Genomic DNA, 27559 nt, shown 5'->3' with positions numbered 1-27559 from the left:
TGATGCTTTTGAACTGTGGTGTTGGAGAAGACTCTTGAGAGTCCCTTGGACTGCAAGGAGATCCAACCAGTCCATTCTAAAGGAGATCAGCCCTGGGTGTTCTTTGGAAGGTATGATGCTAAAGCTGAAACTCCAGTACTTTGGCCACCTCATGCGAAGAGTTGACTCATTGGAAAAGACTCTGATGCTGGGAGGGATTGGGGGCAGGAGGAGAAGGGGACGACAGAGGATGAGATGGTTGGATGGCATCATGACTCGATGGACGTGAGTCTGAGTGAACTCCGGGAGTTGGTGATGGACAGGGATGCCTGGCATGCTGCGATTCTTGGAGTCGCAAAGAGTTGGACACGACTGAGCAACTGAACTGAACTGAGGGCAATAGTCCATTTAAGAAATAATTTATTTTCTAGAAACAAGACTTAGGTATTTGCATTTTCACTGATGCCTATAAGAGGGTCAAACATAAAAACGGTAGCGCTGATAGCCTCTGAGTTGGCTAGCTTGTATGACAGAATTTTTCATAAGTTTACTCAATGTGCAATTTAATTTTAGGAGAAAAAGGAACCCTCAATACAGTATTGGTGTGAATATAAATTGGTACAGCTGCTGTTGAAAAGAGTATGAATGTTTCTCAAAAAACTAAGAATAATACTACCCTCTGACTCAGCAATTTCAGTCCTGGGTATATACACCCTACAAACTAAAGCACTAATTTGAAAAGATGTTCATAGCAACATTATTTAAAATTGCCAAGATATGGAAGTGACCAACAGATGAATGGATAAATAAGATGTGATATACATACATATGAATGCAAATTTGCCATTTGTAGCAATATGGATGGAGTTGGAGGGTATCATGCTGAGCGAAATGATACCACTTATATGTGGATTCTAAAAAAAAAAGGTAAATATAACAAAAAAGAAGCAAACTCACAGATGTAGAAGACAATCTAGCGGTTACCAGTGGAAAGAGGGAAGGAGGGAGAGGCAAAAGAGGTGTAGGGAATTAAGAGGTGCAAACCATTATGCATAAAATAAAGTAAGTGGATACACTGCACAATATGGGAAATAGAGCTAATATTTTATAATTGCACATGAGTATAACCTTTAAAAATTGTGATTCACTATACTAAACACCTGTAACATATAATTTTGTACCTCAACTATATTTGAATGAAAAAAAATAAGACAATAAAAACACACAAAAACCTAGGATTAGAGCAATGTACTTAGAACCATTTGAAATCAATATACCTTTGTAATATTTTTGAAGCAAGTTTAATTTCATTTGAGTATGCTTTAATAACTGCAAAGAGTCGGATACGACTGAGCAACTTAACTGAACTGATACAAATAGTGCTTCATGATATTAATATGGAAGCTTTCCACTTTTTTTTTTTTTAAACCGGTAAACAGGAAAACTATTTCAAAAGTACCAAAGTAATAAATGTTTAATAATATTAATTTTCAATGCCTTACAATGGCTTCTATATTTTACATTTTTGTTTTTCATATTTGCTGCTGCTGCTGCTGCTAAGTCGCTTCAGTAATGTCCGACTCTGTGTGACCCGACCCCATAGACGGCAGCCCACCAGGCTCCCCCGTCCCTCGGATTCTCCAGGCAAGAACATTGGAGTGGGTTGCCATTTCCTTCTCTAATGCATGAAAGTGAAAAGTGAAAGTGAAGTCATGTCCGACTGTTAGAGACTCCATGGACTGCAGCCCACCAGGCTCCTCCATCCACGGGATTTTCTAGGCAAGAGTACTGGAGTAGGGTGCCATTGCCTTCTCCGTTTTCACATTTAGCCAACTATAATTTATAGGATAAAGTAAATCATTAAATGTCATTACTAGCTATTAATTGCAAAATTACTGAGCACTGTCTTATCTTTCATTAATATTACCTATGCAGTGAGGTGATGAACCACTCCAAGTGCCATCTGCTTGACATATTCTGGTGCTAGATCCCACTAATATGAAAGGAGAATTGCAGCTGAATGAAACCTCTGACTGGTATATAAAGCTTTTGCCTTCTCTTTTTCCTTGGGCAGGTATACCAGGGTCACCACAAAATTTTGCTGTAAGTGAAAAGAGAGACAATTGTACAATGATTTAAATTCATCAGATTTAACAGTTTAGAAAAGTAATAAAAATAATTGGAATACTGCACTAAAGTGACATGGAATCCATGTTAATCTATCCCAATGAAAATACTTTTAGCTTTTGTCTACATGAATAAATGCTTAATATTCAACTCAGCATAATATTATTTTTTAAGAAAATTTTTCCACCTAGTAGACCAGCATAACAGTTATAGGTTTTTTTTTTTTAATTTGATATTGACCAAAATCAAACCACATATTTGTACATATAGGATACAAAATTGGAGTGTATTCTTGAAAAGGATACGATTCACAAATAGCTCTATCAGAAACAAACAACCCATAATAGCCTAGGATGTACCTTGCAGATTGCTCTATATTTTGCAATGTATATAAAAGATGCAGGTACTTGTTTCATAGATATGTGCTCTGTTGAACACCTGTGCCATGTATCCTAGTATCCTGCTGTCTCCCTCTTCAAAATATAGTGCATGTGTAGTGGTAGTGGTGGGTGGGTGCGATGGGTCTGAGTGTTTTTTAAAGAGAAAAGAAGGTCAGTCGTTAGAATCCAAATTCATGCAAAAACAATCTCAACATTCTGCAGCCATTGAAGAGATAAACTTGACAGCAGTTCTAAGCAAATAGATTAGATGACTCCATTCAACACATATTTTTAAAGTACTAAAAACAGACACTATTCTTAGTAACTTTAGGTGCTTGCACTGATTGATAAACAGACTAAGGTTCCTGCACTTGTGAAGTTTATGCTTTTGTGAAGAAAGCAAAGAGCAAACATAATAAATAAGTAAAAATGATAGTATGTGGGAAGATAACAAGCTCCATGAGGAAAAACAGTGTGGGAGAAGGAGATCAGGACTGTACTGTGGATGTGACAGATGGTGAAGAGTAGCGGCAGACTTTAATAAGGTAGCTAGGCTGTCTCTCACTGAGAAAAGTTTTGGAGGGGAAAAAAAAAAATTTACTCCGTTTATATCTCAAGACAGAACATTACAGAGAGAGGAAACAGCATTGCCAGAGCCCTGTGCTGGGTCAAATCTAGCATGCTAGAGGAAGAACAAGGACATTGAGGCTGGAGCAGAAGTGTAGTACAGGATGAGATCAGATGACTTCAGAGCCAATAGATATCCAGGCAAGGCACATATAGCATATTTTGAATTTTAAAATTGTAGTAAAAAATAAATAACATGTAATTTATGATTTTAGCTGTGTTTAAATAAATTTCATTTCTATCAGTTATTTTGTAATTATTTTATAACCTACTTCTGAAGTGTTTCTCATTCATATTTCTGCTGAGTCATTCAACAACAAAAAAAGGAGGAGAAATGTAACCACATAAACTTCTCAATCTTTCTCTCGCATCCCCCATATCATTCCATCTATTTTCTATCTTTATATTTTCATGTACTAAACCAAATAACTATCGGTGTTTGGATAGAAACTTAAGATACAGGGTTTACTTTCAAAAGGCTTCAGTTTACATTGATACAAACTTTAGGATAAAAAGTCATAGCTTGAACAGAAATAAAGAGAAAAGATTTTCCTCTCATTAAATACCTAAAATGATTGAATGTGACTCTTCAATGGATAGGAGAATTGTCTCTTAAGTCAACCTTCTCTGAATTGGAATTCATACTCTGCCATTTACTAGTAATAGACCTTGAAGCCACTCAGTCCTGTCCAGCTCTTTGTGACCACATGGACTGTAGCCTGCTTGGTTCCTCTGCCCACGGTATTCTCCAAGCAAGAATACTGGAGTGGGTTGCCATTCTTTTCTCCAGGGGATCTTTCTGAAGCAAGGGTCAAACCTGGGTTTCCTGCATTGGTAGGCAGATTCTTTATAGTCTGAGCTACCTGGAAAGCCAACTTTAGGTAGTGCAGTAATATCAAATTTTGTTTTAATTACATAAATGTCTATCTTACCCATTCTAAATAATCACACAAAGAGTTTTTTATTTTTTTTTATTTGTGGTAAAATCTTCTTAAAATTTTTTTTTTAACCTCATTGAAATGATATATAGGCCTTTTTTATTTTTCTCCACATTTTTGGTTGCTATTCTTAATTGCTCTTATTAGCATCTGTAAGGCCCATTGAGAAGGCCTCAAGGAAGCTTTGAAACCGTTTTCTAGTTCAAAAATGTTCTTAGGTTACTTTGACTTTGTTTAATAGGAACCAACAAAACAGTTATTTACAGTGAGAGTCCTTCATATTTAATATTTTGTTAATTTCTCTAATTTTAAAAGGATCCATCATTTATATAAAGAAACACACACACAATAGAACAACCTAGGAAGATACATAATAGAAAAACCTAGGAAGATCAGATAGGATGTTTACGTCAAAGACTTTAGGCCACGAAATAGAGCAGCTGGTCCGTAAGTGGCAGAGTTACCCAGTGTCTGTACAATTTGATCTGTTTCTCTGAACTCAGGTGTCATTATCTATTAAAATGTCATAACTAAACATACCTACCCAAGAGTTCTGCTATGTGTATGTAAAGTAACTGGGTCAAGGTCAGCCTTATTATATCTGGATATCTATTAAAATTTAAATGTCTATGGTATTTTATTAGTATTTGTGTTTTAATAGATCCCAAAATAAAACATTATGTTGAGAAACTTAAGATTTTTTCACTCACACCAAACAAAGTTTACCATAAACTCAATTCTGTAATATTCTCTTGTGTCTACCTATTCTGAAGTAACTATTGAATAGTTACTAATATATAGTATAGTCTCACTTAGAACCCATTGGTCTATTCTTAGATGATCGTTAGCATGAATCAGAATTTCAAGGGTCAATTTGTGTGACATCAACCTTGAGGCTTGGAACACACTATTCTAGTAAATCATGTTACCTAGAAAGAGCTTGTTTAGATGTTGCATAAATTTCAGTCTAATAGATCACAACTGCTGAAGTACACTTGTTTTATCTCTCATGCTAAATAAAACTGGTTAGCATACTCTCTGCAGCAAATGTGATACGAATGATCTGATGGGCCAGCAAATGGTGGTATTCCCTGCCTAGTATTTGCAATCACTTAATAGAAAGCTCTTCAAATAAACTATCCTGTTTACGATTGGCCTTTTGAAATAAGAAATTTTAAATGTAGTTTATTTTTTCCACTTTTCAGTTACAGGTAGAGCTCTTATATTTCATTTTAAGAGATCTTTTTTTACTGCAAGTTCATTTAGGTAGTCTTATAATCTTTTTTAAAATCTTTAAACATGCATTTTCATCCCCATGCTGCTGCAAGACATAGAATTTTCACATGATAGTATACATGTTAGAATGTCATTCGTTAGTGATACACATCTGGTAGTCTTATAATCTTTAAAACTTTTATATTTAATTCTCTAATGAATTTGACATTGATTTGTTATTTAGTGTAAGATAAAGACTGTGTGAGTGTGTGTGTGTGTGTGTGTGTGTGTGTATATATATGAACTACCTTATTGCATTAATTGAAATGTCCATTCTTCCCCCTGATTTGTTCCATAATACATTAAGTATCGATACATGGTTTATACTCTCTATTCTCTAACACTGGTTTACTGTCTATGCCAGCACCAATGCTGAAATATTTTAATTACCATAGCCTTCTAAGTTTAATATCTGCCAAGTATTATACTACATACTAGGGTACAAATGTGAAAGAAACAAGAATATTTGCCTTCGAGGAACACAAACCTGAGTAGAGGACATCACCCAAAAAACAAGATAAGTAAAATGTATAGTGTATTTTGCACAAAAAGCAGTTTGGTCTAAAATTTAGTCAGAACAGAAGGAATATAATGGTTGCATTACATAAAAAATAGCTACACTAGTAAATACTATTTTTAACTGAATTTTAATTATGCATGGGAAAGAGCTTAGCAATCTCATTTTTGTTCTAGCAAAATCTGCAAAAAAAAATACATAACAGTTCTAATCTCAGTAAAGTAGCTCTAAGAGAGTGAAAGTAGAAAAATATAATTTTTAGTATGGAAATTATACTTACGTAAGCATTGTGGTACTTCCCCACTCCAGGTACCATTCCCTACACAGGTCAAAACGGCAGGGAAGGACAGTTCATAGCCTGGAGAACAGATGTAGCTAATACTAAAGCCCCAGTCAAAATTTGTTCCTTCCAACCTTCCATTAGAGATCTGGGGAGGAGTTGGGCAGGTAACAGCTGCAATTACATTAAAAACGATTAGACACAGCTGTTGAAATATCCTGGTGTTAACAGAAATAAATATCATTAGAAGAAGCATATGTGCTAATTTAACCTTTTGGAGGACAATATGGTGTGATATGTTTTATTCTCCTGGTAGTATTCCTGATACATCCCTGGAATTAATTCCTCTAGGATGAGACTACTTCTTGGCAACATAATGGCTACTGGTTCTCAGAGATTCTCTTACAAAATAACAAGCTTCCTGACATTGAAAGAAAGGAAAAAGAGGGTGACCTCCTATCCAGTATACTGCAACTGATAAATGATTAGTTTTATATAAAATTATTTCCAGCAACCTTTAGACAGACTGAAGAGCTGTGTTTGGCTATATATAGAGTCACACTGTAGCAAGGAACCTGGAAGTAAATCTGTGACATTTTTGAAACACAGACCATGTATCTCATTAAAATATCTAAATTAGTTCTATTAACCACTTAGATTCATATGCTAAATCTTATTGTAAGGTTCTAAATCCATTATAAAATTTTTAATCATTCATTTTTAAAATTAAGATGTCCTTGAGAAAAGATAGGTTGGATAAGGAGATAAGAGTTGAAAGGAAAAAGAGGGCCACCAATTATAAAATCTAAAAATGAAGAATGATTTTATTTTGATGACTAGCAACATATATAAATAATTTTTAGTTGTATAATAGTGTCATTAACAGAATAAATGATGTATGAAATAATATGTAAAATATAAAATGTCTGTTTATATATTTTCATATACTAACTGTATATTTATCATGATCTGATTAGGAAATTGTATAATCAAAAAAAGAAGATATGCATTGGAATTAATGTTAGATTATGTCAGGGAGACATTAAACTGACAATTCACAGGTATTTAGAGATGTACCTTATTGAGAAATCTCAATGATTACAAATCAGTATTATTGTAAAACAATACATATTGTCTGAGACTGAATGTATAGTATTTTGCAAGCAATCAAATAATTGGTAAAAAACTTATGGAAAGAGTTTCAGTGGAAAACTAATAGCATAAAGTAGTAAACCTATACCGGTATTAACTAAAATATTACTGCTAGATCACATTCTTTAAAGAAATAGTTTTACCTTTTAAGAACAAGTAGAGTTCTATAATTCAGGCTGATTGTTTTCAAATTATAGAAGGTTTTTCTCCCATTCTTGAATAACTGACCCAGGTGAAAAACCAAATTAAAGTTCTATTTCATTACAGCTATATTCTCTATTAAATACTCATTGATCCACATAAATGATGATGGTGATTATGTATCACAGAACATGATATATTTTTTTTGGCAATGCCATGTCGGCATGTGGGGTCTTAGTTCCCTGATTAGGGACAGAACCTATGCCTCTGCATTGGAAGAGCAGAATCTTAACCAGCAGACTGCCAGGGAAGTCCCAGAACATAATTTTGCTGTATTACAGTTCACTGTCATTACTTAGAATGAGATATAACATTTCTGTCAAAAAATTTTAAAATCTTATATGTTATTATCTATATGGTTTAAAAGTAAAGACTGAAGCACTCAATTTTGGTACCATAAAAAAAGATGAAATGATACAAAAAACACTATTTAAATTTATTTTAAATATGCATATTAATACAGAAAATATATAGTGATTATCACTAATAAATATTGACAAAATCATTATCTTACCTCTACAAGTTGGCATGACTCCACTCCATGTGCCATTAGTGGTACAAGTCCTGATTCTTGAACCATTGAATTCCATTGTATAGCCTGGCTGGCACATGTAAGAAACATTCTGTCCAACCACATAATCATCTCCATATCTCAGTCCATTGGCTGGTATACCTGGGTCTCCACAACTGATTACTATTAATATGGATTAGAAAAGCAGATGGTTAATGTGACATGTTTTTAATGGAGAGGAATAGTAAGCATATGGCATAATTAACATAAAAGTAGGTAAAATCAGTTATTATGTTCATTTTAAGATAAAACATAAGCATATTTAAACCACACACTATCAATTGCTAATTAGGACCATTTACTTATTACAGATTCTATACATATGGTCCAGAAATGTTCATTTAGACTCTTAAAATGTCAATATGCTGATATATTGTAGGAAACTCTGATGTGATGACCTCTTTTAATCTGAATTAAATAATCATGGAGAAGCCATGCTATCAGATCAAGATTTCTAACAGAATATTTTAAATTTATACTCCTATGTATGGTTACTAAAATCTCTAAATTATGAGGCTTGCTGGACTGAGACCTTATTTTCTGCACAGTATCACTCAACTGGATATTACAATAGTTTTTAATTAAATGAAGTTAGGTACAAAAATAATAATTTTATTGAATAAGTGAAAGAATGAATAAACTATAAAATGTGAATTTATCACATACTGGGTGAGATACACAATTTGTAAGCACAATGAAAAAATGAAAATGTCAGTTAGGGATAGAGAAATCAATTTCCCATTTCCACCATCTCATCGTCATCCCAAGCGATAGAACAACCCCAAGGAAATTGCAACGTCCACTCTGGAACACGCCTGCTTCCTGAATTAGGAGTTAGTAAGAGGCCTATGTCAAATGCTTGCTATATCTTCCTTGTTACTGCCAGTCTAGGAAAGGGTAAACCATTGCCCTGCTCTGCTCTAAGACTCCATGAATACATACAACTTCAACTAGCCCCACTCATACCTGCACCCAGACCCCCATAAAAGGATGGAGAACAAGGTACAATGTGAGCATCCCTCTGGTGATACATGATGGACAGGCTGGGCACAGGGTATCAGTGGCTCAGAGTAGGGGTGGGAGTGGGAAGGGCAGGCAAGGGCACCAGGTGGTAGGAAGCTAAAGGCCTATAACATAACCTAGGAAGACAGAGAGGCAGGGAGGCAAATTGCACATGAGCAGAGCAGTGGCTCAGTGGTAAAGAATTTGCTTGCTAAACAGGAGACATGGGTTTGATTCCTGGGTTAGGAAGATCCCCTGGAGAGGGAAATGGCAACCCACTGCAATATTCTTGCCTGGAGAATCCCCTGGACAGAGGATCCTGATCAGCTAAGTCCAGGAGGTCGTAAGGATCAGACACAAATCAGCAATTAAACAATAACAACAAAATCTCCAAACCCTTAGCACATGCTCCATTGTCCCAGTGGACTTCAATTATAAAACATAAATTCAAAGATTAAACTATTAAGAATTTGAGACAACGATCATTGAGTATTAAACCTCAACCACAGGAAACTTTAGAGGATGAAGTTCTGTCAATAATGCTGGTCCATAAATATTGCTCAAATTACATTTAAAATTTCTCATTTATGATGGTTTTTCCAGTAGTCATGTATGGATGTGAGAGTTGGACCATGAAGAGCTGAGTACCAAAGAATTGATGCTTTTGAACTGTGGCGTTGGAGAAGACTCTTGAGAGTCCCTTGGACTGCAAGGAGATCCAACCAGTCCATCCTAAAGGAGATCAGTCCTGAGTGTTCACTGAAGCTGAAACTCTAATACTTCATTCACTTGACGCAAAGAACTGACTCATCTGAAAACACCCTGATGTTGGAAAAGATTGAAGGCAAGAGGAGAAGGGGACAACAGAGGATGACATTATTGGATGGCATCACTGACTCAATGGATGTGAGTCTGAGTAAAAGCTGGTGATGGACAGGGAGGCCTGGCATGCTGTAGTCCACGGTGCTGCAAAGAGTCCGACATGACTGAGCGAGTGAATTAAACTGATGATGCCATACAAGAACTTTCAGAAAGATGGTGACAGCATAAGAAATTTAAGCATATTTAAGTCTAAATATGGCATTTACAAACAAAGTATGTATGTGTGTGTTCATTTATGAACAAAGCTTAATAGAGATTACATATATATATATAAGCTTCCCTTATAGCTCAGTTGATAAAGAATCTGCCTGCAATGCAGGAGACCTGGGTTCGATTCCTGGGTCGGGAAGATCCCCCAGAAAAGAAAATGACAATGAACTCCAGTATTCTTGCCTGGAGAATCCCATGGACAGAGGCACCTGGCAGGCTACAGTCCATTGGGTCACAAGAGTTGAACACAAATTAGCGACTAAACCACCAAACCACCATAAGCTATAAAAGCACTTGCTGTTTTGAAAACCATTATTTGAGCACACTTGGCTAAATGCATTGTTGTGGCTAAGAGAAAAAGGAAAACATAAGGTAACACACTTCCTTTTCTGGAGACAAAATCAAGTAGCAAATCAGCCTTTCAGCATTTTTTTTTTTTTTGCCTTTTAAATCACTTTTTTTTTTCATAAAAGGACAAATAATTTTACCAGGTAAATCTAGGTTATATTGTTTTATTTTCATTTTTAATAATTTCTAGTATTTTGGATGTCAAAGGTTAAAGACCAAAAATAGATTAAGACAAAGAAGACCTTAATGGCAATTAAATTCTACTGCGTTTTATTAACTTACCATTAAAAATTATGAATGCCAAGGTTTGTTTCATATTAACCTAATCTGTTGAGCCAGGAAGTTTTAGGACCATGAATGATGATATTTAAATTACAGAACAATATTGACAACACTCCATTTGATAATCCTCAGAACCCCCAAGTGTTTCCTGAAATCACACTCATTGATGTTTCCATCTGACTCCTAATAAGAGCTCTGTGTATAGAATGACTTTTGTTCTTTTCATTATTGATGAGGAAAGTATTTTTTTAATTGTAAAACTGAGTTGGATAGAAAATCAAATCCTGCTTATTTACCAAAATGTGTCAATTCTTTTTGCAGCTTTAAAATGTGTAATTGTATAAAAAAGTTTGACTTCAATTTCTTTTCTTTTCTTTTCTTTTTTTTTATATTCTATATATTATAAGTTATCTTATATCCTTAATCTAGATTTAAAATTAAGAAGAAGAAAAATTAAAGTGAATACCAACAGATTATTATTGTTTCCTGGGCAGTACTTTAGAGAGTGAATTAGAATTCTGGCAAGAAAGAACAGCTAACCCAATCGTAAGGCACATGAGCTGTGTGAGATGTAGCCACCGAAAGAGACGACAGAGGGTTTACTTCAGAGAGGCACTGAGAAAGAGTTCTGCATATCTCGGCAGCATCATGAATGGAATGCCTGATAACAACAGCTTCAGAAGGATTTGTCTGGTGGCTTCATAATGAAGCAAAGGCCAGTCAAAGGGGCAGTTTCCAACAGCAACGATCTTTGTAAATAGCACCTGCTCCACAAGTCAGTTCATTCACCATCAGCTTATTTTCAGCAACAAAAAGAGGCTTTCTGGTTTTTTTTTTTTTTTTAAGGGAAAACCTTAGGATAGTGGCTCTTTAGGACTGTACCATAAAATTCAGAGACATTAGTGCACAGCAAGAGGTTGCTGTGATTTAATGCAGGAAAGTCTCTTGTAAGGTCACTAGAATTCTTTATGCACACAGCATGAGTGTACGCATGTGCACTCATCCACACACTCACACCCCAATAAACCCCATGGAGACAGTAATTGTGTCTATTTCCTTTAGAATTATCTAAGCCTAGTCCTAGTGCATGACTTATAAGAGATTAAATAAATACCTGTTTGAAAAGTAAATGAGTGAATGAATATGTAAGGAATGATTAACTCAGATTCTCAAAAATACATAAACTGAAAGGTTTGAAATTGGTTTTGTGGGAACTTTTCTCATTAGTTTCTATTGTGTAATTGATGCCCATTTGATATTATTTATGATACATCTAAGTATAAACCTCTACAGCCAATATAAAACATAACTGTGGTAGTTCTAGTCAATCTATGCCACTTCAAACCTACTTTCTCTTTTAGCTTCTTAAATGAGCATTATAAATCTGCATTTTTAGATAGAATATCAATATAACACAGATTATTTTTTACCCAGTATCTAATGAACATATTTGCATGGTAACACATATAGAAAGATCCATGTGACTTGTTTTTAATGACATGACATTCCCTTGCACGGATATACATGCACCATGATTCGTGTAATCAAATCCATGTGACAGCTGAGCTGTCCCACCAATTTCCCACTGGCCACAAAGCAGCAATGGATATGTTTATTTGGGCATTATAACACATGTGCTTTGCTGGGTTTCAAATCCACAACAGAGTTCTCCTCTAGCACAGTATCTCAGTAAGGTAAGTTTTCTTGATATTAACTTTGGCACTATTGACATTCCAAACCAACCACTTTTGGCTGCTTTTTATGCATCAGGAATGTTTAACATTGATCTCTACTTGCTAGATACGAATAGCACATGCCACTCACACTCACTAGCACTACTGCCAAATGTCCTCCGGGAAGCAAAATCACCCCTAAGTGAGAGCACTGCACTGAAGATTAGATCTCTTCTGGAGACAAATACTCTCTTCCAACAACACAAGAGACAACTCTACACAAGGACATCACCAGATGGTCAATATGAAATCAGACTGATTATATTCTTTGCAGCCTAAGATGGAGAAGCTCTATACGGTCAACAAAAACAAGAATGGGAGCTGACTATGGCTCAGATCATGAACTCCTTATTGCAAAATTCTGACTTAAATTAAAGAAAGTAGAGAAAACCACTAGACTGTTCAGGTAAAAAGTCCTAAGAGCCAAGGCATGCTGGCATAAGCCTTTTTGAAGGATGTTGCCATTATGGCCATTATCCTTACCATAGTTTGGCCTCAGGACAAAATACAGGGAGGAAACAAAGTCTCACCCGTCAACAGAAAATTGGATTAAAGATTTACTAAGCATGGTGCCCCAGAGAAGGCAATGGCAGCCCACTCCAGTACTCTTGCCTGGAAAATCCCACAGATGGAGGAGCGTGGTAGGCTGTAGTCCATGGAGTCACAAAGAGTCGGACACTTACTGAGCGACTTCATTTCCACTTTTCACTTTCATGCATTGGAGAAAAAAATGACAACCCACTCCAGTGTTCTTGCCTGGAGAATCCCAGGGACGGGGGAGCCTGGTGGGCTGCCATTTGTGGGGTCGCACAGAGTTGGACATGACTGAAGTGACTTAGCAGCAAGCATGATGCCAGCACAGCCAGCCCTTCACAGCAGGAAGCATCCACAAGCCTCTTACCCATCAGAGGACAGACAGAATGAAATCACAATCACAGAAAACTAACCAAACTGATCACAAATCATAGCTTTGTCTAACTCAATGAAATTAAGAGCCATGCCATGTAGGGCCATCCAAGATGGACGGGTCATGGGGGAGAGTTCCGAAAAACAGTGGTCCACTGGAGAAGGAAATGGCAGACCACTTCAGTATTCTTGCCTTGAGAACCCCATGAACAGTATAAAAAGGCAAGAGATATGACACCGAAAGATGATCTCCCCAGGTTGGTAAGTGCCAAGTATGCTACTAGAGAAGAGTGGAGAAATAACTCCAAAAAGAATGAAGAGATGGAGCCAAAGTGAAAACAATGCCCAGTTGTGGATGTGACTGATGATGGAGGTACAGTCCAAAGCTGTAAAGAACAATATTGCATAGGAACCTGGACTGTTACGTCCATGAATCAAAATAAATTGGAAGTGGTCAAACGGGAGATGGCAATAGTGAACAATGACATTTTAGGATACAGTGAACTAAAATGGACCAGAATGTGCGAATTTAATTCAGATGAGTATTAAATCTACTATAATGGCAAGAATCCCTTAGAAGAAATGGAGTAGCCCTCCTAGTAAAACAGTTCGAAATGCAGTACTTGTGTGCCATCTCAAAAAAGACAGAATGATCTCTGTTCCAAGGCAAACCATTCAGTATCACAGTAATCCAAGTCTATGCTCCAACCACTAGTGACAAAGAAGCTGAAGCTGAACAGTCCTGATATGACATAAAAGACCTTATAGAATGAACATCAAAAAAAGATGTCCTTTTCATCAGAGGGGACAGGAATGCAAATTTCAGTTCAGTTCAGTAGCTCAGTCATGTCTAACTCTTTGAGAACCCCATGGACTACAGCATGCCAAGCCTCCCTGTCTATCACCACCTCCCAGAGTTTACTGAAATTCATGTCCATTGACTCAGTTATGCCATCCAACCAACTCATCCTCAGTCATTCCCAGCATCAGGGTCTTTTCAAATGAGTCAGTTCTTCGCATCAGGTCGCAAAAGTATTGGAGTTTCAGCTTCAACATCAGTCACTCCAATGAATATTCAGGACTGATTTCATTTTGGATGGACTGGTTGGATCTCCTTGTAGTCCAAGGGACTCTAAAGAATCTTCTCCAACAACACAGTTCAAAAGCATCAGTTCTTCTCCCTCAGCTTTCTTCATAGCCCAACTCTCACATCGATACATGACTACTGGAAAACCATAGCCTTGACTAGATAGACCTTTGTTGGCAAAGAAATGTCTCTGCTTTTGAATATGCTGTCTAGGTTGGTCATAACTTTCCTTCCAAAGAACAAGCATCTTTTAATTTCATGGCTGCAGTCAATATCTAAAGTGATTTTCAGTTCAGTTCAGTTGCTCAGTCATGTCCGACTCTTTGCAACCCCATGAATCACAGCACCCCAGGCCTCCCTGTCTATCACCAACTCCAGGAGTTCATTCAAACTCACGTCCATCGAGTCGGTGATGCCATCCAGCCATCTCATCCTCTGTCATTACCTTTTCCTCCTGCCCCCAATCCCTCCCAGAATCAGAATCTTTTCCAATGAGTCAACACTTCGCATGAGGTGGCCAAAGTACTGGAGTTTCAGCTTTAGCATCAGTCCTTCCAAACAACACCCAGGGCTGATCTCCTTTAGAATGGACTGGTTGGATCTCCTTGCAGTCCAAGGGACTCTCAAGAGTCTTCTCCAACACCACAGTTCAAAAGCATCAATTCTTTGGTGTTCAGCTTTCTTCACAGTCCAACTCTCACATCCATACATGACCACTGGAAAAACCAGAGCCCGCACTAGACAGACCTTTGTTGGCAAAGGAATGTCTCTGCTTTTCAATATGCTATCTAGGTTGGTCATAATTTCCTTCCAAGGAGCAAGTGTCTTTTAATTTCATGGCTGCAGTCACCATCTGCAGTGATTTTGGAGCCCAGAAAAAATAAAGTCTGACACTGTTTCCACTATTTCCCCATCCATTTCTCATGAAGAGATGGGACCAGATGTCATGATCTTCATTTTCTGAATGTTGAGCTTTAAGCCAACATTTTCACTCTCCTCTTTCACTTTCATCAAGAGGCTTTTTAGTTCCTCTTCACTTTCTGCCACAAGGGTGGTGTCATCTGCATATCTGAGGTTATTGAGATTTCTCCTGGCAATCTTGATTCCAGCTTGTGTTTTTCCAGCGCAGTGTTTCTCATGATGTACTCTGCATATAAGTTAAATAGGCAAGGTAACAGTATACAGCCTTGACGTTCTCCTTTTCCTATTTGGAACCAGTCTGTTGTTCCATGTCCAGTTCTAACTGTTGCCTCCTGACCTGCATATAGGTTTCTCAAAAGGCAGGTCAGGTGGTCTGGTATTCCCATCTCTTTAAGAACTTTCCACAGTTTATTGTGATCTACAGAGGCAAAGGCTTTGGAATAGTCAATAAAGCAGAAATAGATCTTTTCTGGAACTCTCTTGCTTTCTCGATGATCCAGCGGATGTTGGCAATTTGATCTCTGGTTCCTCTGCCTTTTCTAAAACCAGCTTGAACATCTGGAATTTCACAGTTCACATATTGGTGAAGCCTGGCTTGGAGAATTTTGAGCATTACTTTACCAGCATGTGAGATGAGTGCAATTGTGCAATAGTTTGAGCATTCTTTGGCATTGCCTTTCTTCCAGATCGGAATGAAAACTGACCTTTTCCAATCCTGGGGCCACTGTTGAATTTTCCAAATTTGCTGGCATATTGAGTGCAGCACTTTCACAGAATCATCTTTCAGGATCTGAAATAGCTCGACTGGAATTCCATCACCTCCACTAGCTTTGTTTGTAGTGATGCTTCATAAGGTCCACTTGACTTCACATTCCAGGATGTCTGGCTCTAAGTGAGTGATCACACCATCATGGTTATCTGGGTCTTGAAGATCTTTTTTGTACAGTTCTTCTGTGTGTTGTTGCCACCTCTTCTTAATATCTTCTGCTTCTGTTAGTTTCATACCATTTCTGTCCTTTATCGAGCCCATCTTTGCATGAAATGTTCCCTTGGTATCTCTAATTTTCTTGCAGAGATTTCTAATCTTTCCCATTCGATTTTTTTCCCTCTGTTTCTTTGCACTGATCACTGAGGAAGGCTTTGTTATCTCTCCTTGCTATTCTTTGGAACTCTGCATTCAAATGGGTATATCTTTCCTTTTCTCCTTTGCTTTTGGCTTCTCTTCTTTTCACAGCTATTTGTAAGGCCTCCTCAGACAGCCATTTTGCTTTTTTGCATTGTAGGAAAAGTAGGAAGTTAAGAGATACTTGGAGTAACAGGCAAGTTTGGCTTTGGAATACAAAATGAAGCAGTGCAAAGGCTAAGAGTTTTGCCAAGAGAATGCACTGGTCACAGCATACACTCACTTCCAAAAACACAAATGCTAACTAATGGTAAACACTGAATGAAATATTTTTATTTATGCATAAAAATAATAACAATTTGAATGAAAAGGATAAAAAAAAGTTTTGTTTTGCTTAGGTGGGTTTTCCAAAAATCCGAATCAGGAATGTGGTTTAGAAATTTAATCCAATACTTTATTTTTTTTTTATACCTAGTTTTATTCAATTAATATTTATATCCTTATATATAGATACTATAAAAAATGCCCACAAAAGACAATTACATTAAATCAAAACTTATGAAAAATATATTTTATTTGAACTTACAGTTTCCTTTATTTCTAAGAAATTAAAAAATTCATTCAATGGGAAATTTTCTCCTTTATGTGGTAGAAATAATTGCTCAGTGGTGAGCTCTGTCAGTAGTTGTTGTTTAGTCACAAATTCATGCCTGACTTTGTGACTCAATGGAATGTAGCACACCAGGATTCCCTGTCCTTCACTATCTCCCAGAGTTTGCTCAAACTCATGTACACTGAGGTGGTGATGCCATCCATTTCCTCCTCTGTCACCCCCTTCTTCTGTCCTCAGTCTTTCCAGCATCATGGTCTTTTCCACCGAGTCAGCTCTTTGCATCAGGTGGCCAAGTATTGGAGCTTCAGTTTCAGCATCAGGCCTTACAGGGAATACTCAGATTGATTTCCTTTAGGATTGACTGGTATGATCTCCTTGCTGTCCGAGGGACTCTCAGGAGTCTTCTGTAGCACCACATTCAGATGCATCAATTCTTCAGCACTCAGCCATCTTTATGGTCCAACTCTCATATATGTACATGATTACTGTAAAACTAAAGCTTTGTCTAGATGGACCTTTGTCGGCAAAGCAATATCCCAGTTTTTTTTAATAAACTATCTATGTTTATCATAGGTTGTTTCCCAAGAAGGAAGTGTCTTTTACTTTTGTGGCTGCAGCCAAAATCCACAGTGATTTTGTAGCCCAAGTATACAAAATCTGTTACCATTTCCACATTTTCCCCATCTATTTACCGTGAAGTATTTGGACTGATGCCATGATTTTAGTTTATTGAATGTTGAGTTTTAAATCAGCTTTTTCACTCTCCTCTTTCACCCTCATCAAGAGGCTCTTTAGTTCCGTTCCTCTTTGCTTTCTGCAATTAGAGTGGTATTATCTGCATATCTGAGGTTGTTGTTATTTCTCCCAGAATCTTGATTCCAGCATGTGAGTCATCCAGCCCAGCATTTCACATGATGTACTCAGCATATAATTTAAATAAGTTGGGTGACAATTTGCAGCCTTGATGTACTCCTTTCCAAATATGGAACCAGTCAGTTGTTCCATATCCAGTTCTAACTGTTGCTTCTTCTTGTTTTTTTTTTTTTTTTAGTTTTTTATTTTTTTAATTAAAAAATCTTTAATTCTTACATGCGTTCCCAAACATGAACCCCCCTCCCACCTCCCTCCCCATAACACCTCTGTGGGTCATCCCCATGCACCAGCCCCAAGCGCAACCAGGTTTCTCAGAACAGAGGTAAGGTGGTCAGATATTCCTATCACTTTAAAAATTTTCCACAATTTGTTAACATTCACACAGGCAAAGTTAGTAGTTGGTAAGTCAATTAAATGATTTGGTGCCTCAGTTTCCTGACCTATGCATGTGAGTCTATGCCACAATCTCTTCCAGCTCTAAAGTTACACTATTCTATCAATCATATGTTTAAATCAACTTCCATTGCAAATTAACAAGACTGTGAAACTCTGGTTCTAAGCAATGGATCACTGTGTATTAACATTTTCAGTATCTTAAATTCTCTAATTATAAAAGTTTAATCTGTTTTACTTTTCACTGAAACTTCTGTGTTCTTTTTGGAAGGATAATTTTAGTTCTGCCTTTGGTTTGGGTTGCTACTAGATTTTAGCAGTTTTTTAGAGATTTGAAGAAGTAAATCAACAATTAAAATTCTCAGTTTTCAGTTTAACAGTAATGTATCATTTAAAACCGAATGCTTGAAATGCCTTACTGAACATAATACTTCTCCTTAAAGGACTTACACAAAAAAGGAGTTTATATTTTGATATGTTATTTCCTGCCAGCCTGTCTTGGTTGAGTGTCTTTAACTTGGTTAAAAATTTCCTAAGGAAAACATAGACGATTCAGTAAAAAATTTAATGCAATATCAGTCTTAAGAATTAGGATGTGTTTATTTGTTTATCTTAACTAAAATTGGCAAACACTTTAGATAAACACTTAGGTATTTACCCATGAATAAGTGAAACTGTTATTCAACATGAAAAAATTTGTTACTCAGCAGATTTCCTTTATTCTGAATGTATTCATTATTTTATTCTTTTTCATAACTGTATACTGAAAACACTTTCCCTGATGACTCAGCAGGTGGGTAAAGAATTTGCCTGCAACGCAGGAGATACAGGAGACTCGGGTTCCATTTCTGGGTTGGGATGATCCCCTGGAGGAGGACTTGGCAACCCACTGCAGTATTCCTGCCTGGAGAATTCCTTGGACAGAAAAGCCTGGCAGGCTACAGTCCAAAGAGTCACAAAGAATCAGACATGACTGAGTGACTAACACTTGCATATACCATAATCATGTGCCAAGTTATGTATAAAATTACAAGCCCTTTCTATGAGTATTTTAAGATGAAGTGGAATGGTAAGTCATATGTACTAATAGCTAAAAAAAAAAGCTCATATGAGATATATGAGTCAGTCAATAACTATTTACTAAATTTACATATCATGGGCTAGAGGGTCAATGAGATAAAACAACCCTGATTCCTATTGCTCTTTGAAGTTTATTGTTTAGAGATATAAGTAATTGCCATAGAAGAGTTAAACAGCATAGAGCGAGATCAGTTTTAGCCAAAGGGATATGAGGAAGAAGTGCCCTAGAAGGGTTTTTCCCGAATGTGCCATTTGAGCTAATATTTCAAGGACACTGGGTAAGAGTTTTAAAGGCTCAGGTAAGGTGGTAGAGTATGAAAACAACAAAGCCTATTTGTCCAGGGGATCTTCCAGGCCCAGGGATTGAATTTATGTCAGGTGCATTGCAGGCAGATTCTTTACCATCTGAGACATCAGGGAAGCCCTATAGTATGAAAAGAGTAAAGTGTATTTTTTAATTGTTAAATTGTTCACTTTTACAAAAATGAAACATTTTCAAAGAAAGTGGGAGACCTTCTTTCCTTCAAGATGGAAAAACAAGGAAGTTGTTTTAAAACAACTCCTCAACCCTACTCCCCCTCAAAAAAACAAAAAAAAAACAAAAAAAAAAAAAAAAAAAAACAGCTTTCATCAGGCAGCAAAGCACAGTAAACCTCGAGTAACAGGAAACAAATGAGATGAGTCCTATGACGGTCTCATCTTACTACCCAAAGATATTTTTTCAGCGGGCACAGGAAGAAGGACCCCATGCAAAGCCAAGTGGATTCCCTGAGTTTTAAAGATGGATTGGACAGAAAAGGACAAAGTAGAATTTTATGAGATGGAGTACAAGAGAGGACACGCATTCACAGAGATCTTTGGAGACCTAGGAGAAAACCTGATTAAGCCAAGACCAAACTGTCCAAAGGGAAATAAAGAACTACTCCTAAAGATGAGATATAACAGTATCTGGTACTGACACAAGGCCAGGAATATTACTTATTACTGACTCAAATCAATAACTGGAAAATATTTTGCTACTGCAGATTTGGCTGATTGTTCTAATAGTGCTTATTTCAATGAGCTCTGAGCCGTAGTTTGTCCTCCCCTTTCAAGAGACAAAATAATCACAGAGTATCTCAACAGCCTTGCCATCACACACAATTTTCAAGCAAGATATTAACTATTAATACAACCAACTTTCTCCAGAATCACAAATATGGACATGGCATTACTTTGGTGACATCCTCCTATAAATAGATTGTTTTCAGTCATTTATTCAGGAAGTACAAATACTCACAAACGAGTTAAAGAAAAAAAAAAAGTGGCAGGGGATGGATCATTGACCCACACACAGTACAAGGTATATCTTATATATTTCTGGAAATTACTAGATCAGCCAAGAGTGGATCCATTATTGACACCATCAAGAACTACTGACCTTCTCAGCATCAACATCTTTTTGAATCCTGGAAGCAGTATGCTCCTCATTTACAAATTTTAATTATGCCCATTTATTTTGATATTCACAAACTATTTTTAATGAAGGCCTCTATTTCAAAAGTATAATCTGTTCAAATTTCAATACACAAGAAACTCCATTAGTGTCCTGAGACCTACTTCATTCAAAGACTTTGGCAACTTCTCACAACTCCTTGAGTGAGTCTCTGAACAGACATAAAACAGCTCTTCTTTCAAAAATGTCATGATTTATATGATGATGCTGCAGTTCCTCTTAATTAATATAAGCAACCATGATTTTCCAATGGATAGATTATTGTTTGTTAGGTAAATTCTATTTTTTTCCATAGGTAAGCATTAATTTATATATAGGAATTTTAAGTACATTAAACAATCCATCAAGTGGGTAATTTCTCTATGATGCTGAATCACTAGAATGCCATAAGTTTTTTACATCTGAAGAGGGCAAATCTGCCACTAAGACTTCCCTAAACAGTGCTGCTGCTGCTGCTGTTGCTGCTAAGTCGTTTCAGTTGTGTCCGACTCTGTGCCACCCCATAGACGGCAGCCCACCAGGCTCCCCTGTCCCTTGGATTCTCAAGGACACTGGAGTGGGTTGCCATTTCCTTCTCCAATGCATGAAAGTGAAAAGTCAAAGTGAAGTCACTCAGTTGTATCCAACTCTTAGTGACCCCACGGACTGCAGCCTACCAGGCTCCTCTGTCCATGGGATTTTCCAGGCAAGAGTACTGGAGTGGGGTGCCATTGCCTTCTCCCTAAACATGCAAGAATCCATAAATAATCAGTTCGCTTTTTAAAAAGCCAAGTTAAGAATCAATGTGTATGAGATTGGCAAAATAAAATTTCATTCTATTTTTAGTCTTGAATGTTATATATTTAGTCTTGATTATAGGGGATAATTCATCTCTATTTTTAATATACTGTAAGATTATATTTAATAACATTGATTTTCTGCAATCCCTCTTTTCTCTACCTATATAATACCTTGGAAGCTGAATCTTAAACTCACTAGTATACACGCGACCATAACACTACTATCATTTTTAGGGGAAAGTGAAAGAGCGGCTCAGTCGTGTCTGACTCTGTGACCCTATAGACTAGAGCCCACTAGGCTCCTCTGTCTATGGAATTCTTCAGGCAAGAATACTGGAGTGGGTTGTCACTCCCTTCTCCTTGGGATCTTCCCAACCCAGGGATTGAACCCAGGTCTCCGACATTGCAGGCAGATTCCTTATGGTCTGAACCACCTATAAATATTCAAATTCTTGCTTGGTTTGATTAATTATAATACAAAACACAGACATACATGTTTATACAACTACTTTTCATATGTCTAGAGATATTTCAAAATATTGAAAAGAAACTTACTTGTACAGTTAGGCAAAGTTCCCGACCAGGTTCCATTGGCTGTGCACTGCCTAACTGAAGGTCCAGAAAGAATATATCCCTCCACGCAGGAATAAATGACTGAACTAGAAAATGTTGTGCCATCAATCCGAAAGACTTTTCCATTGGCTGTTGTCCCAGGGTTACCACACTGTACAGCTATAAAACAAAATGGTCAAGAGTATATATAAAAATAGTGCATTCAGGAATCCTCACAAACAGTTAAGGAATAAATGACTGTTTCAAATTGTCCAAAGAAGCTATAAAAATCCTCTAAGCATTGAAGTCTGTTTTATGAGGAGTTAAAATTCAAGATGAATTTATATTTATTTTATTAGTTTACTTACTGGGATACAAATCATAGAATAGCTATTTTTTTATGATTTTTGTTAGTCATTTTGGTAAAAACTTTGCACGTAATTACTTGAGTATTGCTTTTGGGTAATACAAAATCTTTCAAAGAAGGATTTTAAGAGTCTCTGCCTAAAAAGCTACTCATGTAAAACTGGAAGATATGTAATGAGAAGCAACAAAGATTTACTACATTTATATTTGTTAGAAAACATATAAAATATACACTTAGATATTATAAGCATCATATTTGTTTTTATATAACTGGTTTGCATTAAAACTTTATAATCTCTATTTCTGGACCAAAGTCTACAAAAATAAACTGAATAAAACAAAGTAGGAATGACTTTCATTAAGATTTCAATACATCCTCAATAGAGTCACAAACATAAATGCCTTATATGATTATTCCATATTATGTTTAACCACTTGCCATCAATGGCATAAGTGAATTTTTTATATATTAAAACGGAAGCCTATGTCAGTCGCAATATCTAATTTTGTTTCAGTATAAGAAAACTTCCTAAGACTTTACAAATTTTAAGGCTATTTGTAGGAATATGAAGTATAATTATACATTTTAAAGGAAGTCACTCAGTCATGTCCGACTCTTTGCGACCCCATGGACTGTAGCCCACCAGGATCCTCCACCCATGGAATTTTTTAGGCAAGAGCATTGGAGTGGGTTGCCATTTCCTTCTTCAGGGGATATTCCCAACCCAGGGATCGAACCAGGGTCTCCTGCATTTTGGGCAGACCCTTTACCATCTGAGCCATCAGGAAACCCCAACATCTTAAATACTTAATTTTGTCTGTCATTTGTAGCGGTGCTATAGGTTTGTGGGTAGACAGGAAACAAACATTTTGCAAATAATAATTAGGGCATCTTTCATAAAGGTTAGTAATGGGATACTTTTCCATTCTGTGTGTTTTCAGGATCTTCTAACCAATCTCCTGCTGATAAACATGAAATTCAATTTAGATTCTCTAACATTTTGGGTTATAATATACTCTAGCTTATATATACAACTATGTACATTGATCCTATTTTTAAGATAAATTTCTAAAAGTGGAATTTCTGGATAATTTTAAGTTCTGAAAAATACTTTTAAGTATATACAGAGTTATCCAAATTATTAGAACACTATATCAGTTCAGTACAGTCGCTCAGTTGTGTCCAACTCTTTGCAACCCCATGAATCGCAGCACATCAGGCCTCCCTGTCCATCACCATCTCCCAGAGTTCACTCAGACTCACATCCATCAAGTTGGTGATGCCATCCAGCCATCTCATCCTCGGTCGTCCTCTTCTCCTCCTGCCCCCAATCCCTCCCAGCATCAGAGTCCTTTCCAATGAGTCAACTCTTCGCATGAGGTGGCCAAAGTACTGGAGCTTCAGCTTTAGCATCATTCCTTCCAAAGAAATCCCAGGGTTGATCTCCTTCAGAATGGACTGGTTGGATCTCCTTGCAGTCCAAGGGACTCTCAAGAGTCTTCTCCAACACCACAGTTCAAAAGCATCAACTCTTCGGTGCTCAGCCTTACTCACAGTCCAACTCTCACATATGATTTTTCTTCACAGGAAAAACCATAGCCTTGACTAGACGGACCTTAATCTGCAAAGCAATGTCTCTGCTTCTGAATATACTATCTAGGTTGTTCATAACTTTTCTTCCAAGGAGTAAGCGTCTTTTAATTTCATGGCTACAGTCACCATCTGCAGTGATTTTGGAGCCCCCAAAAATAAAGTCTGACACTGTTTCTACTGTTTCCCCATCTATTTCCCATGAAGTGATGGGACCAGATGCCATGATCTTCGTTTTCTGAATGTTGAGCTTTAAGCCAACTTTTGTTTTTATAGAACACTATATAACAATACACATTTGTATCAATGGTGTGAAAGTTTGCTTATTTTCACACAACCCCTCCAATATCATGTCCCATCATTTTTAAAAACCTTGTCAGTTCATCAAAGAATGTTACACTCTTTAAATCTGTATGTTTTTATTTAAGATATTTTATCATACTCATTTGATATTTTAATATTTAATAGATATTTAATATTTAATAGGTAGTTAATCTATTGCATTCTCAGAAAGGTTTTCAATTACTAAAGTAATGCAGCACTACAAAACATTTGGAATAAAGAGAATAAAAATATTACAAATTTCACCTCTCTGTAATATTGTCATTTTTATTATATTGACTTTTATTTTTTTCTCTCAAGTGACTATCATTTCCTATGATTTTAATAGAGTGCATACTTTTGATCTTATTTTTCAACTAAGCTTTGTATGATACATTTTCTCATATTGCTCCATGGCTTATTCTAGTATTTTCACTATCACATTATATAAATATACAATTGCCTATGTGATATTTTTTCTAGTGTTGTCAGATTGGTTCCTGTTTTTGGTAGTTAGAGTGTTTGAAATAAAAATAATGCATCTTTATGATTGTGTGTTCTCTTCAATATTTTTATTTTCTTTAGGAACAAAATTTTCAAAAATGGAGTTAATAGATCAAAGCTAACAATATATATGCATTTTATCAAATTAATCTAAAATGTAATTTAAAGGCTCTAGAAATGCTTTGAAGTTCTAGTTTTGCTGCACATACACTACAATTTCATATTAAAACAGATGAAAATGATGCTTCGAAGCTTAACCATAATTTTCTGATTAGTACTTATGTAGAATTTCTTCTATAATTGAAAATTTTTTGCTCTTTTGTATTTTCTGTTTATTTCTTCTTTCTATTCATTTACTAGAATCTGTTTTACCAGGTGATTTGCGTGTACTCCATTTTATGTGAAAAGTATTAATTCTGTTATATTTGCTACAACTCCTACTTCTGTTTTATCTATAATGTATATATGAACAATACAAGATTAGCACTGGGTTGCATTTCATCTACAAATATTTTGCAGTACAGCTGAACAAAAGGCTGACTTAGCTATCACCCACATGATGTGCAAATCATGATAAAGACTGCCTTTGGTAAATAAGCTTGAGAAATGAAGTGAAGACAGCGTACTTCGTGTCTTTTGCTCAACAACTTTGTTCTCCAACCTATAACAGAAACTGAATTGTAATTCTCTCTTACCATTATTAAATTCAGTCCAGTTAAAAAGGGATGAATGCCTTTCCTAAAGTATAGATATAGTTTTAAACATAATAAACAGTTTCTGAAATATAGTCAATTTAAAAACTGTTAAGAAGGTTCCACTGGGAATTGTTTTCTGTTTATAAAACCAATACATTTGGTACAACATCAAGCAAGTTTCATAAATACTTTTGCAAGGGTTTTTTTTTTTTGTCCTAAAATAATCTCAAAAAAGAGCAATTTAAATTATAAGGATAATTTCCCTGCAACATTTCGTTTATAGTCAATATTGCAAAGATTTGATCATGTTAACTCTGAATCAATCAGAACAATTCTGTGCTGTGCTGTGCTTTGTCACTCAATTCTGTCTGACTGACTCTTTGAGACCCCATGGACTGTAGCCAACCAGGTTCCTCTGATCTGGTTATTAGCAATACCCATAAATGAAAAACATCATGTATACTTAGACATCTTTCTATATTTTACCATTTCTACAAACCTGAAAACTAAAACATTGTGAGGTAATGTACTAATGTCAGAAAAACCTAATTTTTCCTAGTGCTGTCAACAATACAGAGCACTGTGATGGGGGAAAAATATCTTCTTAGCTTTTCCAATCCTGATATCTGCTGTGATGTGAACAATGTTTGTATATAAATGACACTTTAGACATACTTGAGACTAAATTAATAATTATTACCTGTCATATTTCTTTTATACGATAGTATTGGTAAAACTGGAATACTACTACTTTTATTCCATGGTTGAAGACAGAGAGTACTGGAAGGAGTAATTTCACTTAGCAGCACACAGTTGAATTTGATCCACATCAAATTCCAACACTCTCGATGTTATTAGTTTCTACTTGACTTTACCTTTGCATTCTGGCTGCCTTCCAGTCCAACTCCCATTGGGTAAACATGTTCTTTCTTCTGAACCATGAAGGATATAACCAGTATCACAGGCAAAGCGTACAGAACTCTTGGTTCGGAAATCGCTTTCCTGTCTAGAACCGTGACCAGGAGTACCTGGATCCCCACATGTACCAGTAGCATCACCTGCAATTCAGTACAGTTCAAATTAATTTAATTCAATAAACATTTACTAAATTCATGATTTAGTCCATCAATCCTATGGGCATTTTTTTTGTTGTTCATGTTGTGCTTTAATATGGTAAGTTGACTGGGTAAAATCATAATTCATATTTTCCATTTGACTCCAGTCATAAGAAAAAGCCTAAAGGAAAAAGAAAGTAGTTGTGGAGCATGGTGTTATTTTCCACATTAGTGATATTTGGAAACATCTAATAAGTTGAAGACATTTCATTAGTATTTCCCAAATCTAGTTCTTAACCAAGGTAATAGAAAATTCATAATTGACAATTCTTTGGGCTCAAATGACAATGCGATGTGTTCATACAGTTAAAATTTAGAACGTGGAATTGGCAATTTTCATCTTTTCTTCTCTGAATTAAAATCAGTTTCTGTTAAAACAGAACTGTGATGTGTTGGAAAATATAAATATTAAAGTATAATATTTTTAGTCTAAACTTATACCATTTAATCTTCTCTATTAATGACCATTGACCAAAGATGAAAAAATTCCATACTTTTATACATAAAAGTACAAAAATGAATTATAAACAAAGACTAGAAACTCTGACTTAAGTTGTTAAGAATTTTGCTCATGACAGGGTGTTTCTCTTGACTATAGTGTTTAGGGTTTGCTCAGTCCCTTTCTCATTTCTTAAATATGT

The 27559-nt window shown here is 36.2% G+C and overlaps 1 protein-coding gene across 2 annotated transcripts in view; it reads right to left on the bottom strand.

Annotated features, from left to right (window-relative positions):
• Positions 1–27559, bottom strand: part of CSMD3 (CUB and Sushi multiple domains 3) — a 1392034-nt gene that overhangs the window by 35939 nt on the left and 1328536 nt on the right. For both annotated transcript variants that reach the window (XM_060393469.1, XM_027973090.3), the window contains 5 exons: positions 26679–26861; positions 22330–22506; positions 7991–8170; positions 6124–6297; positions 1907–2080 (listed from right to left, as the gene is read on the bottom strand). In XM_060393469.1, coding sequence (XP_060249452.1) covers positions 1907–2080; positions 6124–6297; positions 7991–8170; positions 22330–22506; positions 26679–26861 — 888 coding nt within the window. The remainder of the gene's footprint in view (positions 1–1906; positions 2081–6123; positions 6298–7990; positions 8171–22329; positions 22507–26678; positions 26862–27559) is intronic.

Source organism: Ovis aries, chromosome 9 (assembly GCF_016772045.2).
Source record: "Ovis aries strain OAR_USU_Benz2616 breed Rambouillet chromosome 9, ARS-UI_Ramb_v3.0, whole genome shotgun sequence".
NCBI classification, from domain to species: Eukaryota; Metazoa; Chordata; class Mammalia; order Artiodactyla; family Bovidae; genus Ovis; species Ovis aries.
This window is presented reverse-complemented; position numbering and strand designations above follow the sequence as displayed.